This window comes from Haemaphysalis longicornis, unplaced genomic scaffold (assembly GCF_048455015.1).
Source record: "Haemaphysalis longicornis isolate Haplotype H1 unplaced genomic scaffold, Haemaphysalis longicornis Haplotype H1 scaffold_14, whole genome shotgun sequence".
NCBI classification, from domain to species: domain Eukaryota; kingdom Metazoa; phylum Arthropoda; class Arachnida; order Ixodida; family Ixodidae; genus Haemaphysalis; species Haemaphysalis longicornis.
In genome coordinates, this window is record NW_027526245.1 from 20083676 (window position 1) to 20108676 (window position 25001).

The window sequence follows — 25001 nt, forward strand, 5'->3', positions numbered from 1 at the left end:
CTAATGGCATGGGGTTGATGCCTACCCGGAGGTGGGAGTAATGCAACATGCTTGAATATTACGCGTTGGCTGGACACTGAACAAGCGTCCAGCGAATAAGTGAAAGGCAAGGAAGAAGAAGACGAGACGCACTAGGTGGCAAAGAGGAAGAAGACGACGTTCCAGCTCGGAGTCTACGAGCAGCGCGTCGTTTCTGGGCGCAAGTTCCCCTTGAAAATAAACCTTTACCAGTCCTGATTCGTAGCCATCGTTACAATATATAGACGGCAGGCTGCGGCGTGTTTCGTAGAAGCACGTTTCACAGGCCTCTGAGAGGGGGGGGGGGGGGCATTGTAGTGTTCTGGTTAGCACGTGGTCCTTGGCCCCAGCGTGCACAAATGCCTGCACCACGTGGGGTTGAGACTCAGCCGTCAGTTCTTGTGCGATCGCGAGAAGCGGGTCAGAATGTCCGTCGGATCGATTGTGCAGTCGCGTTAGTGACATTTTGTGTTTATCCGTATTACGCAGGTGTTTTCCTATAGCACGTTTAAGTGATGGCGGATCCTGGCCATACGTTTTTCTTATAAAATGACTCCTCCGTCGTTCAGGTTATCCGTAGTTATTCCTTCGTGTTCCGCGACTCACGCTTTGCTGAGTTCCATTTTCTACTCGGCTTGCGTCCCTGTTTCAACTTCGCGAGCCGAGCTGGACCGTTCAGTGCTGTTTCCACCACTAATATTGCACGCGTTCGAGTCTATGTTGAAGAGAAGGTGTTGCTGGGCGTGTTGGTTTAGGTCAACAAACACACTGAGTGGCGCAAATACACAACACACAAGAAAGAAGACGCGGAAACCCTCCTTCAAAAAGTGAAGGGTAGTAAGCCAAGGACGAATGCGCAGCCAAGAAATGACAAGCGACCTGAAGTGGTTCCGTATCTACACAAGGTGTCGCATAACCTAAAAAAAAGTCGCGACGAGGTACGGTGTCCCTGTCGTTTTTTCTGCTCCGAGTAAGCTCGGTCAACTTTGCTCTCGCATTGCTACTACTAGCAAAAAGAGGGCCTGCGAAAAACGACATGAGAAGCCGTTCGTTGATGGCGCTTTAAGGGTGGTTTACGAAATCCCCCTCACCTGTGGAAAGTCCTACATCGGCCAAACTGGGAGATATTTGAACGAGAGCCTCAGGGAGTATGCGCAAAATTTAAAGTTTAACAATGGCGCACATTTGGCAGCGCTGTTGAGCCAAGGCGTGGCAGGAGTCGAAAAATGAAGCTCTCCAAACAGCCAGCGGTAGCAGCCAGCGGACATTCGTGACCGAAGAACTTTGCAAACACCTTAAGTAGAAATGCATCGGATTCATCAATATTGCTCTGAACACGTTCGCCAACGCCAAAAGTCAACCGGCCACGAGGCGTCGTATTGTCGAGCTTCGACTGAAAAGCCAATTTTCCGACACCGAAGTTGTCCTCAGCGCCATAGAAATACCCCACATCTGCCAGCCAGGACATTGAGGGCTCGACGATGGATTCGTCCTTCGTTCGGGCTTTCAAAACATCGGGAAAGGACATTGCTGATGAGCTGCTTCACCCTGACGTCATCACTCGCGGTGGCATAAGCATCCTCATTGGATCGGACTAGCTGTGGACCATAATTTCTGGCGAATTGGTGAGGCCCGAAGAAAACCAGGCTCTGATGGCTATGAACACGAAACGTGGATGGACGTTTCAATGTAGAAGCACCGAGGTGACAGCGACAGCAAATACTTCGCGCACGATGGTCTGCGTTTTGAGGGCCGACGCATACCAACGCGACGATATCCTGCGTTCGTTTTGGGAAGTTGAGAGCACAGGCATCTTGTATCCGACGTGCAGTGGTACCTCAAAGAGCGCAGCGTTAGAACACCTCGAGAATGTGTCCTTGCGACATGGACGAAATGAAGTGGCGCTACAATGAAAAGCTCAAATGTCTAAACTTTCGACAACCTTGTGAGGGGTGCCGACTCCGTAGAAGAAGCGACAAAGTTGTTCTCGGAAGCACGCGAACTCATGAAGGCCACAGGCATGACCTTCAGAAAATGGACCTCAAACTCAGACGAGTTAACGCAGCATTTGGAGCATGAAGATCGTGCTGTCTGCGAAGGAATGGTGGTACTTCACGAGCCCACACTGAAGGGATCGCGACTTTCCCGCGAACCCCTTTCTGGCTAGCTTCCCATCGCGGCCGGCGTGCACACGCGCCTCGCTCACGCGACGGGAATCATACGGGAGGGCGCCAGCGACCGGACGGTTTGTTGTCGCCCTGGTGGAGGCGTTGACCCTTTTCCCCTCTGCCTTTCCCGAAAACCAGTTCTTCCTCGATACTAGCGCCACCAAAAGGCGAGGTGTGGTGGGTTGTCGGATGACGTGAGGACGCTCTCTTGTCTTGGGGATCCGGTCGCGCGCGGACGTTCCGGCGCACTGGTGCTGACCTGGGGAAGGCGCCACAAAGGACGCGTCCGGACGAGCTGGGAGACTGCAACCGCGCTCGTACGCGCAGCGCTCCGCTGCTCCGGTATGCCATCGATGAGTCGAACCATCTGGATCTCTAGCGTTGTTTAATGCCTCGCTCACTGTATTACCGTTATGGCCTACGATCAGTCTGTATGCAGTGTATTTGATTCGCACTTTGCAATAAATGCTGCCATTGATGTTTTGCCCTCGCCGCCTTCTGCCTTTGTCTGTCTCCGCACGCAACGGACCCGTCCGTAGCCGGCGATGGCTGCGGGGTGGAAAATAACTAGTGTGTGAAATGTAGAATCCCACAAAGTGCAAGGCACCACTTGGGTCCCTCTAAAAGAAATGTTTCTATTTCAGATGTCTGATCCTCTAGCCTTTCCAAAAGCGAAGACTGATACTAAGAGATTCATTTCCCCAGCGAGATCAAGGATATTTGATCCATGTCAGCAAGGCTGCTGGTCCAAAAGCGTTGGCCTCGAGGAATAGGCTGGGACAAGCAGCTATCTCAAGGTCTACAGAACGAGTGGGACCATGCAAACCCGCAGCTGTGTGGAGCGGTGACATACGTCGCCACGCAAGAAAGTGTCGCCTGCTAATCTGCAAGTTACGTGTGGCCCCATTAAAGAAAATTAACTCAGTGCGGTTGGAGCTTCTACGAGCTTTATTCGTCTCAGGGGTGCGCAGCTACGTGAATGCCAGTTTCACGAATCTGGCTTTGTCTATCAAAACAAAACCCCCAAAGAAAAGACACAAAAGTGCCATTAACTTCATCCGCTCTCGTGATATCAAGTTGCAACATGGACCCTGCAGAGGCTGTGTTCTTTGAATTTCGCCTCTGGCCATTTTCTCGCGGCCAGGAATGTATGGAAAATATCATCACCATTGTTCTCCGGAGCATGCACGAGGACGACGGCACCTAGATGCGACGAAGATGCTGAGGGATAGCTCGTGCTCAAAGCTTGCTCACGGCACGAGGCTCGCCCCTCGCGGAATCGAACGACGAAGGCCGGTCCTGGATGCCACGAAAATAAACCCTTTGCTTCTGTTTGGAGAGCTCCATTTTTCGACTACCGCTACGCCTTGGCTCAACGGCGCATTGTGATTCCTGCACAGTGTGAGCCACGATTTTCGGAGAAAAATATACTGAGTGAGAGCAGAGATCAGAAGACCCGAGAATTGCTCGAGGTGCATCGTATCAGATTGAAGCGAAGTGACTGGGTGAGTGACACTTCGGTGGTACCGTTCAAAGCTGAGGGGCGGTTTCTAGATAAATTCTTGCGCTGACGCTGTGGGCATCTCTATTGCGCATGTCTGGCTGTGTGTATATATTATATACGTTGCGGTCGTTGCTATTAAACTGTTGGAAGTGTAGCGCTTGTCCGTGTCTTCTTTCTTGCGTGTTCTTGCGTGTTGTGTACTTGCGCCACTCAGTATGTTTCTTCAGTCTATATTGAGTTACTGCTGTTTTCAGTAGAGAGATGTCATTCCCTACGTGCACGGCGTAAGTCGTAACCTGAAGAAGATCGCCAGCTGGTCAGGTGTGGATCACCTTTTTTAATCGCCGAACAAGCTGGGCGGGATTTTCAAGAGGGTCAACCAGGAGGAAGCACGCAAGCACCATGCCCTTCGCCCAACACGAAGAAGGGGTCGTCTACGAAATACCGTTGTCTTGTAAAAAGTCGTACATCGGCCAGACGGTCCGATGCCTCAATGACAGGCTGCGCGAACATGCCAACTCGCTGAAAACCGGGACCGTCAGCATGATTGTCCAGCATGTGAAAACTTGCAATTCGTAATAACACCGTTAGGCGGGCTAGTTGGTACTCAGAATTCATGCTGAACTTTTGCGCAGCGTAAGACAAGGACAGATACAACAAGGGACACGAGGACCAGCGCAGACTAACAACTGAAATTTATTTCTTAAACAACACATATATATACACTATCTAACAACCCTTGATCACCGCGCATGAGCAGGTTAGTACACTCTCCATCAAAATGCAAAGCATGATAACTGTACAATCAAACTGACTTGATAAGGCGGACCGCCGCCTCGCAACAATATTATACTATCTTGTATTGGTCAGCAACTGTATTTCTTTTTCTGACAAAGCGACTGAAGGGTGGCTCACGCATGCTCCCTTGATCGCAGCCATGTGCCACGCTTCTACAATTTCCCTGGTAGTCTGATTAGGGTGACAGAACACAATAGTAGTTTGGTTCAACAAAGGTTCCCCAAGACAAGTGCGAACCACTTGTCTTGGGGAACAATCGACCAATGCTTACGGTCCCAACAAATCGACCAACAAATCGACCAATGCTTACGGTCCCTCCAGGGTAGTACTAACAGTCGCTATGGGCCCGCGCTCAGCGCATTGTATACTTTTCTGTCCTCTCGGACGCAGTCAATGCTGGTTCATTTTGTTGTTCTTTTCAGGTGGACCATTTCGGCTACGCGAACAACGACACGTACAAGATGCGCTACCTCATCGCCGACCAGTACTGGGACCACAACGGAGGCCCGATATTCTTCTACACAGGAAACGAAGGGAGCATCACGACATTCGCCAACAACAGCGTAAGCTTGCACAGCAAAAGTGCCCGTACAAACCCCGAATGTCTGAACGCAGGGCGCGCTCTTCGAGTGACTGAACGATCAGTGTTGCGTAAAGGGGCGGCCAACCGCTTTTTTCGGAGTGCATGTCCTGTAGTTCATAGGAATGCCAGTGTTTGCAATAGTGGGACAAGCACGCGGAATTTCTGAGCCAGTTGACGGAAGGAATTTGAATTTCGCCCTACGCTTTCCGATATCTGAAAGGTGGCGCCGCGTACTGTCAGAAGTTGACGCTACCGTGCGTACGCAAACAGCTCTCCCGGAGTCGACGTGTGATTCAAAAACGGCATAAAGGAAAGGGGGAGGCTCCACGTTATTACTGCTTCAGCTGGGTACAAGTTTTAAAATATCTCTTTTCATCTCACGTGCAGTGAAAAATGCGTTATTGCGCCTGTCACGATCGCCAGAATTCATTTTGCCAGCTCCACGACTTGATGGCCATCGCCTGCTGTATTTTATAGTACCAAACGCTTCCCAGTGGGAGTGAGTGGTACGCCTGTAGTGTCCATATGTCGCAGGGTGGGGCCCCGAGCTGAATCGGGATCATCATCACCCGCCTATCTATGCCCACTGCAGGGAAAAGGCCTCTCGCATTTATCTCCAATTATCCCGGTCCTGTGCTAACTACGACCAATTTATCCCCGCAAACTTCTTGATCTCACCTGCCCATCTAACTTTCTGCCGCCCCGTGCCACGCTTACCTTAGGGATCCACTCTGTTACACTTAATGACCATCGGTTATCCTGCCTTCTCATTACATGCCCTCCCTACGTCCATTTCTTCTTCTTAATTTCTACTAATATGTCCTTAACACGCGTGTGTTCCCTGGCCCACTCCGCTCTCTTCTTGTCAATGAATGTAACACCTATCATCTTCCGGTCCATCGCTCGTAGAGTCGTCCTCAATTTAAGTTCAATCCTCTTAGTGGGCCTCCATGTTTCTGCCCCGTAGGTGAGTACCGGTGAGATGCCGCTGTCATACAGGTTCTTCTTCAGGGACAATGGTAGGCTGCCATTCATTATCTGAGAATGCCTGCCATTCTTATCCTTGTAATAATCTCTGCCTCATGTTTGGGATCCGGGGTCACAACCGGGATCAACCGAGCGTAACTGTATTAGAGAGCGGCTTGCACCTAGTTGCCAAGGCAACCGATGTTTGAGATTGCCGAAGTAACAGCACTCCTGCCAGCGTGAGAAAACTCAGACCCGCGGCGGAGCACGTTTTGCTAACGTTGCCGCTTTCCACCACGCGTCGCCAAAAGACGAACCGGTCACGTGACTAAAGCGCGAGAAACATGGACACACGACGGTGCATGCGATTCGCACTCGACGGATCTTTACGAGAGATCGTTAGGACCTGCTTTGGCGTCGTTACCTGGTCGGAGGAGGCTCACGACGTGCGACTGGCAAGCCAGATGCAGTCGTGCCATCGTTGCGATCGTCGTGCGGGCACAGCCCGAAGGTGTCATCGCGGAAAAGTTTCTTTCAAAGCCCCGAGGAGGCTCCAGTGGAACTTCTGAGTATTATGTGAAGGGCAGCTGGCCGCCGCCGCCGGCCCGTGCGTACACATATTGCCAGCGGTACCTACAGCATGGACGAGCGGAATCATGGGTGCTAAATTTTCCCACACCGCTGTACTGAACATGTAAAAACACAATGTATAACGTAATAGCACTATACATTTTCACTTCAAGTTGATAAATGTTTTCTTTTCCTGCTCAGATTTCTGTTGCACATATCTAAATCAGCCTGAATGCGCCTAACAGGGAATAAACCAGGAGCAAAAACACTGGCGGAGCGGCGCCGACGACGCATCGCTCGCGCGCTTCGGACCACGAGTCTCAATTTCCCGCGTACGACTAGTCGTGGCGACCGTCGTAACGATCAGTCGCATGCGAATCGCATGCACCAGTCGTCCATGTGTCTCGCGCTTAAAGTGCTGGGAAGGCTAGCGATTGGGGGAGAGTGACGGGAGTGGCTTGGTTGGCCGGTCCAGGCTGAAGCGTTTGGCATCGTAAAAATACGGGAGGCGATGGGCTGGCAAAACAAAAATTCGTCTGAATACTGAAGTCCTTTTTCGCTGCGCTGTAGTATTAAGATGGATTTCCAACTCACCCAATCATTCACACTGCTAAAAATTCGCTTTCGAACTTTCTAGGGCCTAGTGGAACACTGTACTCCACAAAAATCGGTTACCTGCCTCTTGGAAGGGGCACTGGAGTGATTTGTAAACATTGCGAGATTGCTAGCGAAAATTGTACTTTGGAGTCTCTAGGCCATGTTTCGACCACTCTCTGCGTGTTTCCACGACTTTATTTAGTGGAAGAATCATTTCCACAGTGCTGCTGTCCTTTCTGCATTCTCCTTGCCGATTTCCTATGATCCTTTGGTATGAAGCTCGCTCGAGATCCCCTCGCTTGACCGCGCTAGTGCGGGCCTCGCTGACCCTCCGACAGAGTCAGTCGGCTGGCCGCCGCCGGTCGCGCTATTCGTTCGCTTAGTTGAAACTAAGCTACGACACCACTTGTGCATGGGAGACACTTTATTTTCTCAGTTTATAGACCGTACCAAGCTTAGTAAAGTCAGTGAAGTCTTGCTCCACAGCAGAGCACGTGCGACGCTTCGTTGACTGCATGGGACGCTAGTAGAAAATCTAAGGCCAATTAAGGCGGGAAACAAGCCCGCGAAGTTAGAAAATGAAATAAACCTAAGCTTTTACTGTAAATTGTAAAACCAAAGTGCGGGAAGCACTTTTTGGGCTTGGTGAATTAGAACAGCGGTAACTAGCACGACCACGCCTTTTTGATCGCTTTTCATGCTTAAAGGAGCCATGAAGAGAAAATGCAAGTTGGTTTTATTCGAAAGATTTCGTGTTTTATAGTGCCCCAGCGCTTGTCCGGATACAAACGGTGCTTCATTCACTGAGAAATTAAACAATTTAGGTTAAAATTTTGATTTTCCCGCTCAATCGTGCGTTTTCGTGGTCCCAAATGACATCACAGGAACCGACCGCTCTGCAGCCTAGAATCCCTTCATTCACGCAGCCGCCGTACAGGGTAGAGACACGTATACGCTGGCGCCGCCATTTTCGGTTGCTCGCTCGCCGCCGAAGCAAGTCATTGTGTCAAAACCGCGCTAAAATTATCGCCGCAACGCGGTTTACTGAAGAAGTTTGAATCATATTGTCTGTTTCGCGTTGCTAGGTCTTGTGGGAAACGAAAAGAATAACGCGTTGAGCCCGTTGGCCCGATTGCGGCGGCACGGGACCGTCAAAGGTTGTCTCCACCCTGTACAGCGGTGTTGGTTTGTTCCCGCGTTTTTTTACGTTCCGTAACCTAGATGGCGCCACCATACCGTGGCAAGCGTTTGGTTTGTTTTTGCCCGCATTTAAACCTGGCTTGTTTTTGTTCTGGGAGAAAATATTCGTTCCCTGAAACAGTGCTCGCTCGACAAATGGGGTCACGTAAGACACCGTTGCTTGCGTCAATCGGCCAGTGTCGTCTGAGTCAACCCCAAGCCCCGTAGTGCTGTGCAGCTAAACCAAGCATGCTGTGCGCAATACGAACAGCAGAACGCATCAGTACTTCTATGTTTACATGTGCTTTCGTAACTTCCACTGTTTGTCCCATCATTCTTATTGCTTTGTAAATAATGTGCCCTAAATTTAAGCGCAAATCGCTCGTTCGTCTAGTTTGTAAGCTCTACCTAATTTTCGTCTGCTTCTGCCAGCCTCCGCCAATCGCAGAGCTTCGCTCATGTGACATCATAGGTTCTGTTGCGGGAAATGAGCTGGTGGGTCGCATGACCATTCCCGTTTTTCCTAATTATGTAGCTTATTTGAGCGAAGTTTACGTTAAAAGTGGTGTCAGTATGATTCTAACGAGACAATCTTTTGAATGAACCAAACTTGGGTTTTCTCTTCATGGCTCCTTTAAGCAACGCAGTCACTGTTTTGTGAGATTTGTGTGAAATTCGCTGGACGCCTACTGCACAAGCGCTATTCAAGATATACTCATCTAAGCAGCTGGGAATTCTAAAACTAAAAAAATAAACTCTATAAGAGACATATTTCATATATGAAGTTATCCACTACGTGCGCCTCGGCTAGTAAACGTTGATTCTCAGCGGTGCTGGAATGCTTACCAGACGCATTCTGCAGCCGACAACACTACAGAAGCGCAGTGGGCCGATTCCTGAGATATCGAGAATGACCAGCCAACGACAACGTCGGATGCAAAGCATGTTTCACAGAACCGAAACCGAAAGTGGTTTGAATTCCAATCTTGCACATCGTCCCATACCAGCGACGAGAATACCAGCAACGATTTTATACTGCGCTGCACACTAAAGCAATTACTCAGTCAGTGGCGCCAGCGCCGACTGCGGTACATAACTTCACAGGCGCGGCAATGTGAATTTTGCTTAAGTTTACTTATCATAAATATTTGAAGTTCAAACGGGTGAATAAGTCTAGAAAACTGCGAAAACCATGGATGACAAATGAGTGCTAATGAATGGCTAAGAAAAGAATGTTTTATTCGCAAAGTTTGTAAAAACAAAGAACCACAGCGATCTTTCGAAATGTAGGACATTCAGAAACGACGTGACCAAATGCCTGTGCAGATCCAAAAATGGCTACTTTGAAAACCTGCTTAATGAACAACTTGGAAATAGCGATTTAGTCTGGCGAGAAATAAACTCTTGAACAATAATTATTCTCGGCAAGATCAGCTTGAATTAAAAATTGACAATGCATTATTAAAGGGTAAGGAGTTAGCCCATAAGTTTAATACGTATTTCATAACACTTGTCTCCCCTCAATTTAACGTTCAGTGTCATGCAATAAAGCAATTCTTAGATGCTCCAAACTTGGAAACGGCTTTTGTACAACCCATATGTCCCGAGGAAATATGCTCAACTTTTTAATCCCTAAAAAATAGCAGGGCTTGTGATATTGATGACATAAACATCAGCCCCATTAAATATACCCTTGACGTCTTGTCACGAGTACTTTCGTTTGTTTTTACTTTTGTCTATATACGGGTACTTTCTCGGGAAATATGCAACGTGCCAGAGTAACTTTAAATCCGGGAGGAGAAACAGTATCTCAAATTACAGGCCGATATCAGTATTACATGTCATCTCAAAAGGTCTCGAAAAAATTATATAAAACGTGTTTCGTCTTTTTGACAGAAACACTCTTTGTTATCTTCGAAACAGTTTGATTTTCGTAGCGGTATATCTACCGAAATGCCATTATATATACACAAAGAATTGGTCCTTCACGGGTTGGAAAATAAGCTTCTGAATCCTGGGTATTTATATATTGACCTCTGGAAGGCATTCGATAGAATGAATCACAAAATAGTAGCTGTTAAACTTGAACATTATGGATTCCGCGGTATTTCACTTGGACTGTTAATCTCGTACCTAAAACATAGAAAGCAGTGTGTCGCAATTGATAAAAATTGCTCCTCCTTATTAGAAATAACATTCGGAGTTCCTCAGGGTAGCATCCTGGGCCCAGTACTTTGTAATATTTACGTAAATGATATAACCAGGCTGAATAAAAATGCTGAGCGCATCATATATGCAGATAACACAGCCCTCCTCTTTCAGTCTACAAATTTTCACAATCTAACTTGCGCAGCTAATATTGAATTACTAAAAATAATAAAATGGCCTGAAATAAATTGTTTGGAAATAAATTACTCCATAATGAAAGCTATTTTTTTACACCTGTACAAAACATAGTGAATCTTAACCTCAGTTTATACTTAGGATCAGAAAACAAAGAAGTTTTGCAGGAAATGAAGACATTGGGAGTGATTTTTCATCAACACATGAACTGGAATACACACGTCGATCATGTGGCTAAACGATTGTCAAAGGCCTGTGGTGTCCTATGTAAATTTCAGCAGGTACTTCCAACCAAGGTTAAATTGTTACTTTACAATTGTATGTTGGCGCTTCACATAAATTACTGGAACCTGCTATGGGGAAACACATCACAAGGAAACATTAACCATCTCGTTTTATGGCAAAAGAAGGCCGAGCGCCACATTGCAAACGCTTTTTATGACGCGCACATGGCCGCGTTGTTCACAACGCTAAACGTGCTTCCCCTGCAACGCCGTTTTCAGTTTAATCTAATGATGATGGTTTGAGTTTGATGGCGCAAGGCCAACACAGGGCAAAGAGCGCAAAGACAAAGTTATATGGTGTGGACAGATGTGCAATTAAATACTAAATTCTCGAGTAAAACCAAAAGTGAATCGAATGCATCAAGATGGCTGGTGTATAGGGCCAGTGTGATTATGCATGGTATGAAAGAAGCTGAAAAAACTTGACGTCTGATGAAAACTCAAAAACAGGCTTGTTAGAAAACATTCGGTTTCCGGCCAAGTGTGATGCGGGTAGCCGAATGTGTTGTCTGTATAGTTCTGGAAAATGTTTGCGTCGTGTGGTGTCGAGAGCCTTGCATTGAATGAGTATGTGAACTACGGATAGGGCCTGGGGTCTAGAAGATCCCATGAGCAGATACGAGTGCGTTGCATGCGTGTGCCCTATCCGTAGCCTACCCAAGGCGACTTCCGTGTGTCTGTTGTGTGGGTCAGCTGTGTACCGTCCAAAGTGTGGCTTTATGCATGTAGTTTGTTGCCTGTTTGCTCACTCCAGTGTGTTTGCCATATTCTTCGCAAGTGTTGTCTTATGTGTGACTTGAGGTCTGTATAGGGTACCATTGTAATGTCTAAAGTGTTCCTGAGTGCAGAAGCAGCAGCCCTCTCGTCTACCAACTCGTTCCCAGCGGTCCCAGCGTGTCTTGGAACCCAGAAGAGGAGCAGCTCATGCTTTTGCGCATAGACAGACATAATACTGTTGAACACAACATTGACTATGTGGTTTTGGGGTGTCGTGTGAGGATAGTGCAGGAACAGCACTCAAGGAATATGTAAAAATGATGGAACTGGGAATTTGATTTTCAAAAATGTTTTGTACAATGAGTAAAATTCCATACGCTTCTGCTGAAAAAATTGATGTGTGCACGCTCATGGTTCTGGCTGCATTGAAATTAGGACCATGAGCAGCGCACGACACCATAGTGGAGGTTTTAGAAGCGTCACTATAAAATTCTGCACATGTGTATTTAAACTGCAGAGACAGAATATGCTGCAGTATTGCAGCTCGCGGTACCCGATTTTTGTCAACTTTCATAAAAGAAAGGTTACAGGACACATGGCGAACTTGCCAACGCGGTAAAATGTTTGAAAAGGATGACCTGTGCATATCTAAAAACGAAGCGCTGATATACGAGGCTCGCTATCTCACTCTAAGCGAAAAGGGCAGAGGAACAGATGGGCGATTTATAGAGAGCACAGATGTGGATGTATTGTTAACGACAGGATGAAAAGAATGCTTGTTCAGTGATGAAATATTAAAAGTATAAAGCAAGTCCATGTACGTCTGTTGGTTCTCAAGGGACCACTTGTTACACTCGACATACAGACTCTCGACAGGGCTAGTGCAGAAAGCACCCGATGCAAGACGTAGCCCCAAGTAAGGAATTAATTGTACTAGTGAACATTGTAAGACAGGGACCTAAGCTGAAGAGAAGACGAAACACACGCTAGAACTTCAACTCAGTCTATGCCACATAAACAGGAAAACACCAATAAGTACATGAAATTGAAGGGGTTATCGTAAAAACCTAATGAAACACTATCGCTTATATCACAGGCCACATTGCAGCGCCGGTCCATATCACATGGCGGAAATTTAACCACCTTCCTCCCTCCAAAAAATTGATTTCTTTGCGGATAGTGCCAAGGACGGTGCGCTGACGCATCCTCCCTCCTCTCTTCCTATCAAAAAGGCTTCCACAATTTCTCGGTTGGTTTGGGAGGGTGACCTGTGCATGATGCGCGTCCCGCAGAAATCTGGTGTGCACCCCTTACACCTACGGCAATGATCAGCCAGGTGGCCAGCCCCCATTTGCGCATCTGAGCAGGCGGTGTGGTGACGGGTTGGGCCACCGGACGCATCCCAGTGGGGATGGGGGAGGGACCAAGTCCGACTCGCGGTACTGAGTCCGTGCCGAAACCACACGCCGCCCCGCCCCCCGGCGAGCTGCGTCGGCGTACCTCCCCAAGGGGAAAGAGGGAACCTCTTTGGTGCCTCTGGGAAGGAGATGTTCTCTGTCACTTTCTTTTCGAGTTGAAATTTCTCGCACTTCCTGGAGTAAGCCGCGTGTGGGCCTCCGCAGTTAGCACTAGTGAAGGTAGCAGAGTTGCTATTGTCATTGGGGTGGTGCTGTGCGGCGCATTTGGCACAGGTTTTTTTGCCGCGGCAGAAGTTCGCTGGCACTTAACCGAACCGCTGGCACTTAAAGCAAAGCTTTGGGTTCGGGATGTAGGGACGGATGGAGCACCGGATAAATACTGCATTGATACGTTGTGCAAGTGCCTAGCGGTCAGGATGATGTGCTGCGTGGGGATTTCCTTATCGTATCTACAGATATTGATGCGGCGCACGGCCGTGACGCCCTGGTCATTCAATCCCTCAATGAGGTCTGCATCTGTTTCATTCAGCAGATCTGGCTCAGAGATCACACCCTGGGAGCTGTTGAGGCTCCGGTGGGGTGTGACCTGATGTCCAGATCACCCATTCGTGTCTCAGCTAGAAGCTTTATGGCCTGCTGCTTGTTGATTACCTCGACAAGGACCTCGCCAGTCCTTTGTTTTTTAGCCTTGTAAAATTTTCCAATTATGCCTTGAAGATATTTAGCAATCAAGAAAACTGATGTCGTTGCAAGAGAATGGACTGTATCACGAGATTCCATAACAATAAATCGAGAGTAGTTTCCGGTTCAGGAAAGGTTAAGGATGGCAATGGGGGGAAGATACTTCGGTGCGGGCCCTTTTCAGGGACCGATGATGTTGGGGAGGGGGGGGTTAGACAATACCATATAGCATAGTAGAAAAGCAGGGAGACGGAGGTACTTTCTTCGTCAGCCTTACCCTGATAGCTGAAGAGGTCCCGGAGCTCCCCGCCTGGTAAACAGACAGGGAGCCCACTTGCCGGAGCTTGACCTGGGCTCCGACGGCCACCGTTCGTGGTTGCTACCCTTCACACATCGCCACGGTTGGTTCCAGCCTACGTTTGGGGGCTCGGGTTCCACGGTATCACCAATACCTTCACCAAGATTGCTCGGGGTGCCCCGTGCGGGGGTTTTCAGTTCAATCTAGTTATGAAATGTAAGCACAGTTTAATATATGAAAATGAACTCTTCTTAAAATTATGTAATCTCAGGACACCTCATGAATACCAATATACTGTTAGGAACAGACACTCGTGGTTAATACCTTTCGCTCGTCCAAACTATTGTTTCGATAGACTAGAGCACTGCATGCCCACTACCTTAGGACACCTTGAACGCGAGGAAATCGATTCGTGCACAATTAAAAAAAAATAGTTAAAAAGATAACTTATCCTGAATAACTAATTAAGCCTTTTTTACATTTTTAATGTCACACAAATTGCACGTTTATGTATGTCCTGTTCAATGTTCATGTCTTTAATTACGCCATCAATGTTAGTGAAAGAATTTAGCTGATACCTTGTTGTTAATACGTGTATGTTTAGTGACAAATTTTTATTTACGCGTACCCAATGTGTATACCTCTCTCTATGTGAAATGTGAACTAGATGAGATTATTCTATCATACGTGCGCTCCTCTACATTTTTAACATGAATTTGTTTCTTATGTTTTTATGAATGTATATGACTATGTAACGCGTTTTATGCTCTTCTTAATCTTTGCTCGTTTTCCTCGGTGCAGGAACCCCGTCAAGCTATTTTGCTGTAGCTTTTTGTTCCTGTCCAAGCATTTTTTTCTACTTTCTTGTGGAAGAGCAAAGATGTAAAAATAAAGTTGAAAGTTGAAAGTTTGAAGTTGGAAGCTGGCTCACATCACATATACCTTCCCTGCCGCCGCACCTGCCACCATGCCTCCTTCTTTCCACAACCCCGTCGTCGCTGCGCCCTATTCTCGCTGTAGGTCGGGCGCTCGCTTCTCCACGCCGCGTTGTTGTTCTGCTTCGCTGCGGTGACGCGGTTTCCGCGTGCTTCTGACAGGCAGCGCCGAGCACAACGGCTGAGGAGCGTAGCAGCTGCGCACGTCTAGTGCAGACGGAAAGTTGCTCAGTCAGCCTGGTAACGTTATCGCGTTAAAATGCGTTGGGGTTGCCAGCAACTTCTTGGCATATAAAAGCGTATAACGTTACCAGGCTGACTGAGCAACTTTCCGTCCCATAAACAGTGCTCGGAAAAGTAAGGTGTAGTGACCACCGTATGGTAAGATCTCGAATTAGGCTAGATTTGAGGAGGGACAGGAACAAGCTAGTACGAAAGAAGCCGATTAATGAGCTAACAGTAAAACGTAAAGCAGAAGAATTCATGATTGCGCTGCAGAACCGGTATTCAGCTCTTACCGAGGAACCAGAGTTTACGGCACATGAAGCCAGCGACAATCTTACACGCATTATCACGGAGTGTGCAATAGAAGTCGGGGGCACGATGGCTAGACAGGATACTGGTAAACGTTCCCAGGAGACGAATGATCTAATTAGGAAACGGCCTACCATGACTATCTCCACCCCAGCTGAGCGAATAGAACTATCGGAGCTTTCGAAGTTAATCAATAAGCGCAAGACAGCAGACATACGGAAGTATAATATGGAGAGGATCGAATACGCTGTAAAGAACGGAGGCGGCCTGAAAGCAGTGAATAGGCGTCTTGGTGTAGGGAAGAATCAGTTGTAAGCACTTAAAGACAACCAAGGCAATGTCATCACAAAAAGGGATAAGATAGTCATAGTAGCCGAACAGTTTTATAGAGATTTGTACAGTAGCCGGGACATCCAGGATAATGCCGAACGAGACAGTAGTTCAGAGGCATCCCGCCAGTAACGACCGAAGAAGTAAGGAAGGCTTTGAAAGAAATGAAAGGGGGCAAAGCACCTGGTGAGGATCAGATAACAGCAGACCTCTTGAAGGATGGCGGAGAAATTGTACTTGAAAAACTTGCAAACCTGTATACGCAATGCCTAATGACCGTGAGGGTACCGGAATCTTGTAATAAGGCGAACATCAGCCTAATCCATAAGAAAGGGGACATGAAGGACTTGAAAAATTACAGGCCGATCAGCTTACTGGCAGTCGTTTACGAGGTATATACTAAGCTAAGCGCTTACAGAATTTCTGCCACCTTAGATTTCAGTCAACCTAAAGAACAAGCAGGGTTCCGTAAAGGTTATTCAACAATGGACCATATTCACACGATCAATCAGGTGATAGAGAAGTGCGCCGAGTATACTGAACCCCTATATATAGCCTTCGTAGATTATGAGAAAGCATTTGACTCGGTCGAAACGTCAGCAGTCATTCAGGCATCACGGAAACAGGGTGTAGATTAGCATTATGTAAGACTTCTAGAGTATATTTACAATGGGTTCACAGCTCCATATCATCCTCCATAGGGAGAGCAGTAAAATACCTATAAAGGGCGTCAGACAAGGAGGCACAATCTCTCCAATGTTATTTACAGCATGCTTACAACAAGTATTCAGGACATTGGATTGGGTACAACAGATGGGAGTAAGGGTTAATAGAGAATACCTCAGTAACCTCAGATTTGCTGATGACGTTGCCTTGCTAAGCAACTCCAGGGACGAATTGCAATGCATGCTTTCCGCACTGGGCAAACAGAGTAGAACCGTTGGCCTGAAAATTAATATGGAGAAAACTAAAGTAATGATCAATAACCTCGGGACAGCACAGCGGTTTGAGATAGGTGGCGAGGCAGTGGAAGCGGTAACCAAATATATCTACTTAAGTTGTGACCCCGGATCCCAACCATGAGGCAGAGATAATTAGAAGGATAAGAATGGGGTGGAGTGCATACGCCAGGCGTTCTCAGATAATGAATGGCAGCCTACCATTGTCCCTGAAAAAGAAAGTGCATGACAGCGGCATCTTACCGGTACTCACTTACGGGGGAGAAACTTGGAGGCTTACTAAGAGGGTTCAACTTAAATTGAGGACGACTCAGCGAGCAATGGAATGGGAGATGATATGTGTAACATTAAGGGACAAGAAGAGAGTGAACTGAATAAAGGAACAAACGCGTGTTGAGGACATATTAGAAGAAAATAAGAAGAAGAAATGGACGTGGGAGGGGCATCTGATGCGAAGGCAAGATAACCATTGGTCATTAATGGTAACAGAGTGGATCCTTACAGAAGGCAAGTGTTGCAGGGGGCGGCAGAAAGTTAGATGGGTCGGTGGGATCAAGAAGTTTGCAGGGATAAATTGGTCGTAGTTAGCACAGGACCGGGATAATTGGATAATAATGGGAGAGGCCTTTGCCCTGCAGTGGCCCTAGATAGGCTTGTGATGATGATGGCACCACCATAAACAGGATATTTTGGCCTCCGTGGCTACCTGCAGCGCATTTCCTTTCTTGAAAAAGCCGCCCGGTGTTTTTTCGGCCATTTTTATTAGGGCCACCAGAGTGGTTTTCCTTACCTCAAATGAAGTGTGCAGTGGTGAGTGCAGCCACCACTGAGCATTGGGGGCTCAAGCCGGGCGGATCTCTTCTTCGTGAAGGGCAAATCCGGCGGTGTCTCTAAGAGCGGCGCGCCTGCGCAGTGTGGACGCACTGCGTTAGGAGCTGAGCACCCGCGCGGGAAGCGGAGCGGAATCCCCGCGTGCAAAAAGGACGATGTCAAGTGGCAAGCTTTAGTACTTGTGTCGGTGCGTCGAGTGAATGAGGCATAAAAAGCAAGCGACTCAAAAGAAGAATCAAAAGCGGACGAAAGTGTCTCAGCAGAACACAAAAAGTGAAGATAGGCTACTCAAGGTGTGTCAATGGAGCTGCATTGGTCTTTCCGCGTTTACGATCGATCCGCACCATGTGCCAGGGGCGCCTTAAGTAGCGCAAACTCATATCTTCTCTCAAGCAACCATTTCGGCCTTTTGTCAATTGATCCCCCGCCAAAAACTGCCAGCCTCGGTACACACCTGCTGTGAAGCTGCCCGTACGCTTTGCGCAGAAGCAACGGGCGCTCTATTCGCCTAGCCCCTCTCCCTCCATTCCACCAATCCCTACAGCAACATTGAAATTTGGACGTGCAAGTAAATCAAAAAGATGTCCTCTTTGCTCTTCCACTGTCAAACGTCCGGTGTAAACGCTGCAAATGGACAATCACGATGCACTTCAAGAGGCGCTGAGTGATTGTGTTTCTCTTGCAGGGACTGATGTGGGATTGGGCGCCCGAATTCCGAGCCCTACTCATTTTTGCTGAACACCGGTACTACGGGAAGTCAATGCCTTACGGTGCGGAGTCGTTCAAAGTAAGTACTTATAGTACGAGATAAGTCGACGATCCATGGTTATAACAAATGGTGTGGTCCTCAGAGGCCCGAAAGCTTATATTGTTTCGTTCCGTACATCAGACAAGTGGACGTGGCTTCTTGTTTGTTTTTGGACGTCGCTTACCTGTACCCTGGCCTTCCCACGACCGGCATTGTGACAAACCTGCCTAACATGCAGTGGGCGCGGAATCGGCCTTACTCGTATTGAGTTTTTTACTGGCTGTTTTCTGAGGCCAGTTACTCAGCTTGCACAGCGTGTGGTTCTAGAAGTCTTTTATTTGCACTTTCCTTGCGTTGTTCTTGGTTACGCGCATACGTCCGTTCTGGGAACAAGATGAACAAAGACAGCACCATGAACTTTGTGCCACCGTTTTTCGGCAGCCACAACACACAGCGCAGGAAAGCTGAAATCTGACCAAAGTGCTGAGCACGTACCCCACGCTGGTTTCCGTTCGCGTTGCAAGCTTTGGCCCAGTGACTAGTAGGGCTCTGTTATTCGGCGTGGGTGCTCTTAGGGAAGCTTCGCTACGCGTGAAGCAGCTGTAGCCAGCGTAGCGTTAACAGCGGAGCTGCTGGCCCTGACGCACTGTCCACTGGTGTCGCGCCACGCTTTCTCTCGATCAGGTGCCTCGGCCGCACAGAAATTGGTTCCCGGTGAAACAAGATCCTGGGGCCTTCTTATTTTGACATTAGACGGCCTATCGTGCTCTCAGAAACAGTTTTTCCTCAACGCGTCACTGTTTAGAGGTGAATCCGACTTTAGGAGAATCACTAAAAGCTGGGCCTTTGTGAGCTGACTTTTCCCACATGATGCGTTGCACAGTGAGGCACGGCTATCTGCTGGGGACTGCAGAAAACGGCTCCAACCTTTGAGCTGTCGAAAGTACCTTGAAACAAACTGTAGCCGCTATGGCGACTCTGCCATCGCGCCGAGTTTCATTTGGTTGTCTTAATTAGTTCACGGGAAGTGTTAAAGGTCACAAAATTACTCTTTTGCTGCCAATACGTAGCTGTTTACAGTGGTAGTAGGGTTACAGAAATGGGCGCGAACTATTTTTTTTTAAGAGAACTATCCGAAAACAAACTTTGTGACAATCAGCCGGTAAGACGGCTCTACCACTGCGCACCACAGATTCGCTGGTCATCCTTCTCCACAGAGCGGAATTTTCTGGAACGCTTAGCCATAAAGTCCTCCGTTGTTGTGTGCTCGATCGGGAACACCCGCTGCGGTTGAGCGGTGGCTAAAGCGCCGCGCTGCCAGCTGAGCCCAAGGGCGCAGGTTCGACCGCAGCTTTGGTGCGGACGAAGCCTTGTGTGTCGAGGTTTTGGTGCAGGTTAAAACGTCTCCACACGGGCGAGTCGCATACGGGCGAGCGCTAGTCCACTCTACTGTGTTTCTCTGTCCTTGTCCATTGCGCTGTTTTTAATTTTTCCCAAGCCATGAACCAACTCGCCCAACAAAGCATTCTGTCGATTCGCATAGCCTAGGTGTAGCTTGGGCGCGTTCCCCTACCCAAATCGGAGTTTCGAACCGTGGGGCCCGCCAGCGGCGGTAGTTGCTTCTGTCGTGTTTACAACGGTGCGAGAGAAAAGTGCGTAAATTTGCGCTCATTCGGCATGGGATATCTGATCACATTAACAATATTATTGCGGGAGGAGATGTATCATTGGAATCTGAATGGGTTGGCGCAACAAAATATGCTGGAGCAGCGATATTACGAGCGTTCATAACTACACATTTCCAGCAAACCTGAGAGTTGGGTAATTAGCGCAGCGAAGATTCGTAGCGTTTGTTTCATGCACAATTAACCATATTAACCATCAAGACGATCGCATTAACTACTAGTGCTCCCCGTGCATTGGCGGAACGCAGAGGTGCGGCCACTGTTAAGAGGCCACACGGGACCGCGTGGAACGCTCCGCAGGTCGCCACCACCGGCGCAGCCCACTGCACAACCGTAGCGTGCGACAGACAGTTCACAACACCTCTGGTGATGATTGCTCACTGCCGCAACGTTCCCGCGGTGCTAGTCGGGGCACTACTCTGAGCGCTGAGTCTGAGCCCGAGTCTGAGCCCTAACTCCTCTAACAGTGGCCGCGCCTTTGCAGCGTAATATTAAGACACTTTACCTACGGTATACCAGCTACACCATTTTGAGTGCATAAAGTGGCCGAGTTTCACGTATCTGTAGTTTATAGCTAACTAAGAGTGACGTCGTGTACACTTTGAGGCACAATTTCGTTTGAATTAGCTCTTGCTTCCGAAAGTGAGTTGAAGGATACTTATTATTGCTTAAAATCAGCGCGGGAAATGCCCAAGTACAACCATAAGTACAATCAGAACATATAGAGGAACACACGAGCGTAATATTACGACGGCTCCAGAAGTAAAAGCACCCTATATAGGTGAAAGGGCCAAATAACAGCAGTTACTTAAAGGTAACACATGCAGTTAATACCTGAAAAACCACACCATTCCTGGTCTTTAGCTGCCAAGATACGCTCTCCCCCTCTGAAGGAGTGTTACAGAAAATGAACTTACCCTATCGTCTCCCTAATGTCAATGGCCGAAGGCTCTTATATTTTATGGGATCGGGTGTATAGGTGCAATCGCACTTTGCACAGTGCACGGCAAGATTACTTCCCGTTCTCGAGTTTACGGTGTTCGCGTGATCTTTAAGGCGGCCGTTGACGCACTTGCGCGTCTTGACCCTTTTGCGCGAAAGTGGGATTTCATAGACTGCGCAAATCACAAAATTCAGGAATGGTTTTGCCTGATCCTTCCCACATGTGGATCCGGGTACTTTTTCATTACTAACCATAGCACACAGAGTGATCGATTTGTTCAGCGTGGAAAAACTCTTCGATAATAAACGTCACTTATAAAACACTGCGCTACGTTGACATTGACGAAGACGGAGGACGGCGAGACACATGCGTTGTTTCTCCGTACCAGCCGCAGCAAGGTAAGGGTCGAAGGCTGAAGAGGTGATCCCGGCACCCATCAGAGTTCTGACAAAGGTAAAGACTGAAAGGGTGAAGATGCTGAATTTTGTCAAACCCAAGAGTTGAACACACCTGCTTACTCAATCATGACCAAGGGTTTACACTTGAAGTTTTCTTCAGTGCCAAGACACAAAAGAAGTCACGCCCATTTACGGTGCCCTTCGTGGAAACGGGATCTTGCAGAACTACTTCGAGTGCTCTTTCCAGCGCTGTTTCTCAAGACTGCCCGTAGACGACCCCGTCCTGGTGGGGAGCACCGGAGCGGTCTCCGATTTTTTGCAAGAATGGCCCTCCACGCCTCCGAGGGGCTTTTCAATGGGCCTCAAGGCACGCATGACCACTCCCTTTCTCGTGCCGTGGTTCTGGAAGCTGTGAGTGGGACCATCGACGCGCTTGGCAGCACAAAATTCCGAAGTGTATGTTGCATAGGCACGGAAGCCTTGCTTGAGAATGGGACACTCCACTCGCGGTCCACGTACGTGATGCAAAACAACAAGCTCCACCTGCAGCGAGACTAAGGAGTTCGTCTATGTGCTCAGTGACCTGCAACTTGCTGCGAGCGTCTGCATTCCGCCCTTCTTGAGCTGGCAGTAGTGAAGACATTTCGTTAATATAGCCGATTTTCCACATAACTATTCCAAGGGATGTGGAGACTAGCCAAGAATAGAGGATCCTGGAGGCATTTTCGTCTGACGATGTTCATAGTAAGCAGCGAGAGACCAAAGGGCAAGAAGTTAAGACTCCTTAAGTCATGTGTTCCGGGAACACGCACCGCGAACACAAAAACGTCTCCCGCCGTTAAGCCCGATCTGCTCTAAGGTGTTGAAACGTTGTACAGCAGTCGCTGCCATGCAGAAATCAGTGTCAAGGTTCTGTCCTAACGCGACGACTGAGAACCTGGACGGCCAAGTCAGCGGGCTCAGATCGGCAGAGGCTGTCTTGTTCGTTTGCTGCGGAATCCGCTTTGAGGAATCTGTGTTTCAACATGGCAACAAGAAGGTCGGAACAGGGCGCCAGGGGCCGTGTCAATGCCATCCCTTACTTGCTCGGTGTTTAATTGCACCCCTTTAGGAAGGTCGGAGGGAAGAGAGGTGTGCGTCAGTGCTGCGAAATGGGCATCTCTGTTCCATTCCAATTCCATTCCGATGAATTAAAACTTTTCGCGATTCCATTCATTTCAATTCCTCGGAATGAAAGAAGTTAGCCCATTCCCATTTCTGGAATTGGCGGGAAGTTCAATTCCATTTCTTTAATTCCTCAACGTAAAAACTGCCTCAAGTGCTCTATCGAGTTACAGAGGAACGCAACATGAATCTGATGTTATCATATGGGTTGAATATTACAAAAGTATGCAAAATGTGTCACTTGTCACCGAAGTTTGGAGGTTACAGTAGCAAGTTGGTTACATGTCTCGTCCAGAACAACTACCCAATGCAAAAAATTACCGCACCTTCCTAACAAAAGTAGAGAGGAGCGCGAAAGCTAAATGCGCGTCCCACTTTCGCCGAAACTGCGTCTAACCGATCGTCAAACCATCAGACACCCAAACCGCAAGCGAAGAAGGAGCCGATGCAACGATTTTTCGCGCACTCAGTAAACGCAACTACGAATGATCTAAATGCACACCCTAACGTGGTTTATGAGATCAAGGTGTACTATTGTACTCCTTCATGATCGACACATATGTTGTCTTATTTAGAACCATTCGTTTATGCGATTTTCAAGCTAAGATTTTGACACAATGCAAGCCCAGTTTCTGAGCGAGAAAGAAAGGCAGAGGGAGAGAGAGAGACTTAAAAATTAGCAGTGGCTTAGATCAGCTATGCCACGGTATACGTAGCGTGAGTGAAGGTTCAGCTGGTTATTCGTAGGCTTCCTGGGTGTCCAGAATTAGCTGATTAGCTTACTGCTTCTAAAACGATTTTCAATCCAATCAAATCCAGTCCAGTCCAGTCACTGCTCCTCACGCATGCGCAGCACGGCTGTCCAGGAGCCGCGCGAAACGGCTATCAAGCGGCTCCGGCGCAGCGTCAAACTTTGCTACTGCGCAACGGAGGCGCACATCTGGGCACGCGCCTGCGCCAGTGCGTCTGCCGCGGGTATGACATCCCTCCTCTGGACCCTGCGACACATATGTGGTGCAGGCTGGGAACCTCTTTCAATCTCACAGTCACCTCTTCTCACCTCCTCTGGAATGCGCGGACCTGCGAATATGCAGACCCAATTCGCTACACACCCGTAGTCCAATTGGATTGGATTTCCGATCCAATCCAACCCAATGCTCCTCGCGCTTTCGCAGCACGGCCATTCAAGGTCCACGCGAAACTGTTCAACCTCGACCATTGTAGCTTTGGCTACAATTTGCGGCCCCCTGTTTCACGCACGCGCCGTGTGCGTAGAGACCTTGTCAGAGCTTTTCGGTCGCTCAACCGGTCTAAAGGCCATTGATTAGTTTTCTGACCGAGTGCGATCGGCCCCACTAAAAAAGCTTTAGCTTTAAAAAAGGGCAGTGTCACACTGCCACTTTTTGATAATAACTACAGGGATCCCACTACTTATTATAGTATTTGCATTTTACCATGTTGTAACGGTTTGTTCTTGCGCGACGCGAGGTGAAGCAGATTTTACGTTGATGCCTGCCTTTTCCGTTTTGTTGCACACTCTCTGGCGTACTATCATGCTATCTGCTTTGCGTGCTGTCATACCAGCGTAATTAGTATGCTGTGGATAACTCACAGGCATGTCGCGTGGAGCATACTCACATGTACACGCTTTCAAAATGCTTACTTGAATTATTTCAAGTGAATTTACAGCATTGAGCACTAATGCTACTGTACCAACACGAGAGACGGGAGGACAGCGGCCCGGAACACCGTTAACAGTTTTTGCATTCACCGAAGGAAAGTCGCCACCGTTGGCACGTCCACCTCCATTGCGCTTATTTACGGTCCTGGAACGTATACCTCAGACCCATCCGTTCAATGCAGGACAATATTTATGAGCCCCTGACCGAACCATGCCGTGACGGGAGCCCTGTGAAAATAAAGAAGTATGGCCGGGCAGGTTGTTTGCATGAAAGCGCAACCAATATACACAAGGACCTGATCAAAATTTTTAAATGAGATCTTCCTACCGAATAGTGGCGATGCCCCAACTTTCAAGCCGACGATTATGGCTTCAGTAATCAGGTATGTTCGTTCCCAGGAGTAAAGGGGACGTGATTAGAAGCACAACAACCAAACCACGAATACGTTTGGCACAGCTGGAGAAGAGAGCTGCTTTTTCGGATCGAAGCAAAGCACGGTGTCGCGCAGCTGAGACCTGTCAAAACACTCGCAAGCAAGGGCGCTGCTCGGGCCGGAACTGTTACAAACAAACGCCTTTCGGCAGCTGTGTGTTCTGTATTCTCTTATATATCACGAGGACGCGGGTTCAATTCCTGGCCGCAGCGGCCGCTTTTCTGGTGGAGGCGAA

At 48.2% G+C, this 25001-nt stretch overlaps 1 protein-coding gene across 2 annotated transcripts in view; it reads left to right on the forward strand.

Moving 5' to 3' along the window:
- Window positions 1–25001, forward strand: part of LOC144165181 (lysosomal Pro-X carboxypeptidase) — a 96426-nt gene that overhangs the window by 17061 nt on the left and 54364 nt on the right. The window contains exons 2-3 of one of the 2 annotated variants that reach the window (XM_077695291.1): window positions 4911–5051; window positions 18399–18500. In XM_077695291.1, the coding sequence (XP_077551417.1) occupies window positions 4911–5051; window positions 18399–18500 (243 nt within the window). The remainder of the gene's footprint in view (window positions 1–4910; window positions 5052–18398; window positions 18501–25001) is intronic. The other variant, XM_077695292.1, reaches the window with a different exon arrangement.